At 38.4% G+C, this 7820-nt stretch overlaps 1 protein-coding gene across 1 annotated transcript; it reads left to right on the plus strand.

The window, feature by feature from the left end:
* The first annotated feature begins 1437 nt into the window (after positions 1-1437).
* hmx2 (H6 family homeobox 2) lies at positions 1438-4034 on the plus strand. Its single transcript, XM_010869930.3, has 2 exons — positions 1438-1901; positions 2963-4034. The coding sequence occupies exons 1-2, from the start codon at positions 1631-1633 to the stop codon at positions 3505-3507; spliced, it is 816 nt and encodes a 271-aa protein (XP_010868232.1). The 5' UTR covers positions 1438-1630; the 3' UTR covers positions 3508-4034.
* Positions 4035-7820: the final 3786 nt, after the last annotated feature.

Consider the following 7820-nt stretch of genomic DNA (forward strand, 5'->3'; position numbering starts at 1 on the left):
CGTAAATCCATCGCAATCTATGACTGCCCATTAAAGGCCCACCCGAGTAAACGTAGTCAACGTCTGGATGGGCATCTGCTTTCTTAAAATCGTTTAACAGCTGTTAGGCGAAATTCTTACTGACAATCACGAGGGCTTCTTTCCCAACATTATCTATAACATCATCAACCTAGTTGTGTTTCTCCTATCAACAATTTGAGGATTAACAAAACCAAAATACAAAAAAACACAAATAAAAAACAACATTCGAAACGATATTGACCAAAATAGGGAGAAAGACTGGGATCGCCATCCCCTCCCTTGGCTCAGCAGCACGTGGGTAAGGGAGCTGACATTATGATTAAAGCTGACCATTTGTAATGTGTCTGGGCTCCCTTAGAAAACAGTAAAGAGGGATAATGCGCTAGAACCGCGAACTCAAGCCCCGCAGCTGCCCTGCCAGACACGGTCAGTGAGAAAGACGAGTGGAGGGGGAGGGAGGGCGAAGGTGGGGCGCGCCAATCAATTAGTCAATCAATTAGTAGGCCTCCACTTCAAGCGCCGTGCGATGAAGATTAGCTCCAGTAATGATAAAATTAATTCTTAATCGCTGATAATGAACGTGAAATGAGTTTATTATTTTCGGGGAAAAACTGTTAGGATTTTGTATTCGTTCATAGACCGGTTTTGTATTATCTGATCAATTTACACTCCAAATAGCTAACACAATACTTCCCATCTCTTTAATATGGTCATCTGGCATTTATACGTTGTGTTAGGGGAACGTTTTATTTAGTTTTGAGTGAATATATATTCACTTTAACAGGTTTTGTTGGGAAATTGTAAAAGTCTATTACAGAGTGATTTTAAAATGTTGCCTTCAACAAAAAATAAATGAAATGTATGTCCTCCTTCAAAGAAATGTCAACTTGGTTGCAACTATTTAAATGTTTCGCATCTCACCAATCCACAATCCCCATGATATGTTTGCTAAACCAGACAAATATATTCTTTAGCTGTATACATTTTGTTCCAAAACAAACACGCACGAAAAACGACACGCAAAATACGATTTTTAAATTAGTACATTTCAATTACAAAAAAAACAACCAAAACCATCTGTAGAAGTTATTCCAATGTGTGAACTGAAGTCGAGTGATATTATTCATGCTAAACGTACTGAATCTTTTTTAAATGACGGCCTACTTTAATATCTTGTGATTTGATTGTGTCATGATGCCTATGTGTTTATATTTATTTCAACTGTTAGGATGTATAAGCTCGATTAAACCACAGCCTGTAGCTTTTTGTCCTTTGCCCCTCTCATCCTATCTCAGTACCTCAACATGAGTTTGAAATTTCCGGGCTTAGTTTGAGCATGTGATTGGCCCACTCTGAGCTTACCTACATGCAAATGAGACAACGCCACAATACTGCCTTTAGTCCAGAGCGCGTGGATGTAGACCAGGAATACATTCATGTTCCCTGAGCTCCAGGAAAAAACAACCCAAGCCCCTCAACTTCTGAAAAGGTTTCTTAAAAATTACAATTTCCAAATTATTTTACACAAACGGTGTGACCAACACCAGGAGAAGAAAGTAATAACACAAAAAAACAAGATATAGTCAAACCTCACTGTTATGAATCGAGGATGAGTACCACAGAAGACAGCGGAAGCAAGTGCGCGTCGGCCCCGATTTCCAGCTTTAGTATTCAGTCGATATTGGGTACGACTTCCGAGAAGCCACGTTCCGCGGCGAAAGAGAGTTCCAAGGGATTGCATTTGGCGAGAAAGCGCTCGTTGTCGGTGTCTTCCGAAGAGGAGTGCAGCGGTGGGGAGGACTCCGCAGACTGTTTCTGCTCGATTCCCAGTCACAACGAGCCATGCAACCAACATCAACCACTTAATTTTTCATGTTTAGGTGAGTTGATTACTGTATGTGTTGTGGGTTGAACGTAATTATTTTTGCTTACATTGTGCTCGAATTTATTGTCCTCGATGGCATTTGGTTTTCGAAGCTTCTGAGTTAATCAGTTAAATTGCCTATATACTGCTTTATTCCATGCATGTTTTTTAACGGTATATTATTGTTATTAATACGCATGAATCACGTGCTTTTGACACAGCTTCTGCTACTGGATTATAAAGAGGACCAAGAGATACCGTGCAATCCCCTTTCGCAAAGACTTATTATTATTATTATCGAAACAGTAGTAGTAGCCTACGCTGATGTTGTCATAATGGATCAACAATAGTGAAAATTAGACTAGGCCTAATGATAACAACACGTGCCCTTCCCTATTAATTATCAACATGCTTAAGATACTTGTTGCAGTTTAAGCTTATAAACTTTGAAAAGTCTGTTAGCATATTTGTGACTGCCTGTAGGCCTATCGGCTATCACTTCACAATATGTAATGGGTCGTATTACTGCTACATCACTGAACAGGGGAAAGGTCAACAAAATAACCGAATGTTCCCCCTCATTCCAAATTTAATCGAGTCTACGAGGCAAATTGATTCAACATGTTTCACAATGACTGCACTACATTTCGTCAATTGAGCGTTAAATGTAATCTGATTTAATTAATATAATGTGCTAGGAATAGTATTAAATTGTCTATTTAAAAGGCCACTTACAACCTTTTATCAGTCGATGAATAAGTCAAAGTTCACACTTATTAAAACTCTTGTACCGAGTGTCAAATAATGTTCTTGTTTTAATAGCAATGTTCTCAAAACCCATGTAGGCTAACATAAAGCCTTTGAAAAATAAGCGTGGAACATTTGATACACACACTTTGATGATCTGATCTATGACAATAGAGTAAAGCATAAAATATAAAATGTAATGGATATATCGTGAAGGTAGGCTTTCAAATGTTTTATTTTCTCAGGATATTGAGGAGGACATTGGTAAATGTGTTCCTTATTTACAATTTAAAGTGTTTAACGCACCTATTATTATTATTTTTAAAACAGGTGCAACAAAGGGACTTATTTCTGCCCATGATGGGATTGCACGACGACCGCACTTGACACAGCCTCTGCTACAGGATTATAAAGAGGAGCAAGAGAGACCATGTATTCCAATATCGCCTGTTTCCGAGGAGAGACAGACAGACGGTGCAGACAAGCAAAACTCGTCCAAGAAGAAGACTCGTACGGTTTTCTCCCGGAGTCAGGTGTACCAGCTCGAGTCTACTTTTGATATGAAGAGGTATTTGAGCAGCTCCGAGCGAGCCTGCTTGGCATCCAGTCTACAGCTAACAGAAACTCAGGTGAAGACGTGGTTTCAGAACCGCAGGAACAAATGGAAGCGACAACTGTCGGCAGAACTTGAGGCTGCCAACATGGCACACGCCTCTGCACAGACATTGGTCGGAATGCCACTCGTTTTTCGAGATAGCTCCCTGCTCCGGGTACCAGTTCCAAGATCTATTGCTTTCCCAACACCGCTATACTATCCTGGCAGCAGCCTTCCAGGGTTACCATTGTACAATCTGTATAACAAGATTGAATATTGATCCAATGCCTGGTGATGACAGTTCACAAAAATAACATGTTGTACACACTACAGTACATTCTTACAAATGTCTGGCATAACTCAGTCATGTCTATTATATCACTTTATTTGAAAATATATATTTCTTATAATACAGCCATTGTATGTTTAACAAGAAAGCAAAAGGCTTCTCTAAATGTATAAAATACACCATGTGTATAATAGCCTAATTATTTTTTACCTTAATTTTGCGTTCTTTTCCCCCATTTAACAAGTTGTACTGGGGGAATTTACCTGCAATACAGACGCAATCAAGTGAACGAATGCTTCCTAAATATTTCTGGATGCATTAAAAAATCGTTTTCAGTTGAATATGGTTATGAAATATTGAGGTCCAACTAGCTTACGTTCATCTGTTAAGATACTGGAAGAAATTGAGCGTACACATTTGGGGAACTGCAAACGCGTTTCTTCCATTTGGGGAACAGTTCATTGTTTTTACTGTAATCATAGGCCTACCAAATAAAGAGCTCATTTAATAAATTTTATATATCAATAAAACGTGGGTTTGAATTTATTGTACATTTTCTGACTTAGTTTGTACTTTTTGTTTTTCTCAATTGTGAAATTCCTTCCATTCTTTCAAAGTCGGGGAATTAATTTCATTTATGGTTATTTAAAATATTGATATCAAAATACTCACAATGCAGTTATTTCAAAATACGTTTTTACTATCTACTTTTTCACATGGAGTTTACACAACTCTCTCTTGACTGCAACCTGCTATGTCTCTGAAGATGAAAAGAGAATTAAAACAAATTCTTTGTCAATGTCATTTCCAGTAGACAACAACAATATAGCTTTTTGATATTCAACTTACATTTGTAAAATGTGATCAATATTACATAGGACTCTAAAGTACTGTTAGCCTCATGCCTCTGTTGTATCAAGTGCTCATTCACATAAATGTGTTTCTAACTACATGTGTCATTATTAACAAATAATCAAGCTTCGAAATTATTTATCTATATAAGTGGTTTAAGGTGTAACAGTACTATTGGCTGCAGATGGGTTCATGTGTTGCTTCTCCTCAAACTTGGACACACAGAGAGCCAATGGGCCAGCCCCCTCTTTAAATGGTTTTGGGTCCAGGAAAGTTCATGCTAATTATTTTGTTAGCATAGAGCTCAACATGCTGGGTATTGTTATTTCAAATGTTGAATCGTTTAAGAAATCTGGAGAACAATTCATCTAAAAGAATACACTATAAATCGCTGTTGAGAAATTATTATATTGAGAAAACGTTAAGAGGAAAAGATGGCATTACTGAGTTAAGAGGTCAAACAAACTCATTCCATAAAGTGTTGAAGTCTCTATTGTCCAATCACAGAGCAGATACAAGTAATGAGCTCTGTTAACACAATGACTCACTTGACACTGTCCATTTTGTCTAATCACAGAGCAGATACAAGGCACGTGATATGCTAGGAACGCTTGATGGTTCCCTTTACTTGTATCTACTTGGATGATAAAAACTGCAAAGCTTATAACTGGTACAGTCGCTGATGTTCTTAAAAACCAGGTAATAGGAAATCTTGGAAGATAACCAAACATCTATATGGCACGATAATATTGCTATTGCTGGTATTTAATATCACCACTGCGTATGGGTGGTAAGAATCAAATTAATAAAGCCTCTACTTGATTTCCAATAATGTGAAACTAAGGCAGTGTCTAACTCCTTGGTTATGTTTATGTGTCTTGTTTTTGACAAAGACTATTCTCATTTGGATTAATGAGAGGGTGAATTTGGTGACCTCCATAACCTACTGCAGTGGGAAAGGGAATGAGATGCAACACCATCAGTGTCAGTGAAAATGTTTGTTAAATAAATAACTGAATGCTTTCCGGATTTGAAATGACCTTACACTTTGAGTGTAGGCTCAATTGGCAGGCGTTTAATTTTTTTTTGCAACAAAACCGTTGTAACAAGTGAATAACATAGGCCATTAGATAATACATAATAATGCAGTGCTACAAGATTAGGGCCAACTCTGTTTCAGCTCAGGTCAATTCATGAATTTAACTGAATTTCAATTAACATAACACCTCCACCTGGAGCTTAGTTGCATTGATATCAAATGTCACCAAGGCCTTGTGAAACTTATTAATCCTTAACCCTAGGCAGGAAATTGGCATTTATCTTGTGACCAAAAAAATATGAGGGGACCTACATTCCTATTTAATATCCTACATTTCCTCACCCAAAACCTATCCCAACCCCAAATCCCCCAAGTAAACCTTAACAAGAAACCTAAAACTACACCTCATTCCCCTACCCCTACCAATATACATGCCCCTAAATCAAAACCAAAACCAAACCCCTAATCCTACAGGTGGGAACCAAAAATGGTCCAGTGACTATAAAAATATAGTTCTTGACCCCTAACCCCAAAATAGTATTTGTTCAGAAGTTCATTTTTTGTTTGTTTTACTATTCTTCCAGCAATTTTTGATCCCAGCCAGAAACCTGTTTCACACAAACACACACACACACACACACGTACACACCTAAACACACACAGGCGCACACACACACACACACACGTCCTGTGGTTGATAGGTAGTAGTAAAATTGTGTTATCAGACAGCTTTTCTTGGATGTTATAGCTTACAGCGTACAAGATTTCTCTCTGTTCTCTCTGTTCTCTCTCTCTCTGCTAATGGCTCCATTACCCAGCAGCATCATCACTCGCGAGGCTCCGTTGCCCTGCAGATTATTCCTGACCCAATTCCTGCAACAGCCTCCCGTGTTCTGGGCAAATGGATTGCGTTAGACAACAGAAATGATTTATGGGTAACTCTGACACTGGCGCAGAGGTGCAGGGGGATGAATTTGTGACAGATAGGAGAGGCAGAGAAAAGAGAGAAAGAGACAGAACAGTCATGAAAGGAGCAATAGTGTTGGGTGAATGAAGCTGTTTATTCGTTTCACAGCAGTCATTATTCCATCAGGTTTGACGGTAATACACCACTTTCCTGGATGGATGTTTGCACACTGCTGACTTGTGGGAAATCTGCATGATCTGTCACCATGGGTTGTTTGATTTACAGGAGAGAGAGAGAAAGGTTTAGAGAGACAGAGAGAGACAGAGAGAGTGAGAGGGGCTTGTGTTATGTATCACCCAAATGGCAGGTATGAATTACACATTTTAATAGTGGGGCAATGAAAATGATTTGAAGTGGTTTAAACGACAAAGAGACAGCGACTGGCATCGCAGTGAAGATTTCCTGAGATTATATGTTGTGCCTTAGGATTCATCAAACCTGCCTGGTAAAGTGAACAGCAAGTGTAATTCACTTTGTGTTTAATTTATGGCAAGAATAATGGTACCTGTATAGCCTATATGCAGAGAGAAGGGAAGGGAAAGAGAATGAGCTAAAGGATTCCCAGGATATGTATTTCATCCCATGAGGAAACTTTCAACACTGCAGAATTTACAGTGTTTATATTTGACTCAGCATTTTACAGTGGCAGTCCTAAAATACATACAAAACTAACAACAATCTATTAAACTAGATGACTGCATTATATTCTGTTCCAGTTAGACAGCGATTTTGATCTGAAATATAAACAATCCCATTATGTTTGATATAGTTGCAAAAATGTTCATGTTATAATTACTACTATATAAAAAATGTATGTCACTCCATACAACAAACTTTCTGGATAACTTTTCTAATAAGGTCCACCAGTCTGCTCTCTTTAATCAAACCCAATTGATTGTGGCTGTGGACAAGGTTACATACTTAATTAAATACCATGCAATATGATTTCAACCGTACACACAATTGTATTCAAGAATTCGATTCTCATTCAGTCACATGTGCACCTTCATAGGGTAAACATAAAACATAGCACCGTGACAAGATGCAGAGCCATATGCCTGCCTCCAGACAAGAGTTTTAAAAGTGATCGCAATGCATTAAGCCAGACAACTCTCAAGACCAGTTTTGCTCCTTAAATTAATTTGAGGAAGGCATAACGAGGTTTTTGAGGCAGGCCTGTCATCCGCCGCCCTTTACCAGCTCCCTGTATTTATGGCCTAATGGTTAAAAAGGAGAGCTTGAGCCAAAAGTAATATTTCATGATTCTGTTTTATATCAACTGGAAATGGAGGGGCTGAAGGAAAATTGTGTTTGCCCCCCTCCCTTTTATGAAGACAAAAATACTCTGCCATTTTGCCCATGCCCAGATGCACAATACACATTAGGAGGGGAAATGGTAAAGCAGTAGTATTTCTATGGCAAGAAACATTGGCCATAAATTGTCTA

The sequence above is a fragment of the Esox lucius genome, chromosome 6 (genome assembly GCF_011004845.1).
Source record: "Esox lucius isolate fEsoLuc1 chromosome 6, fEsoLuc1.pri, whole genome shotgun sequence".
In the NCBI taxonomy this organism is placed as follows: domain Eukaryota; kingdom Metazoa; phylum Chordata; class Actinopteri; order Esociformes; family Esocidae; genus Esox; species Esox lucius.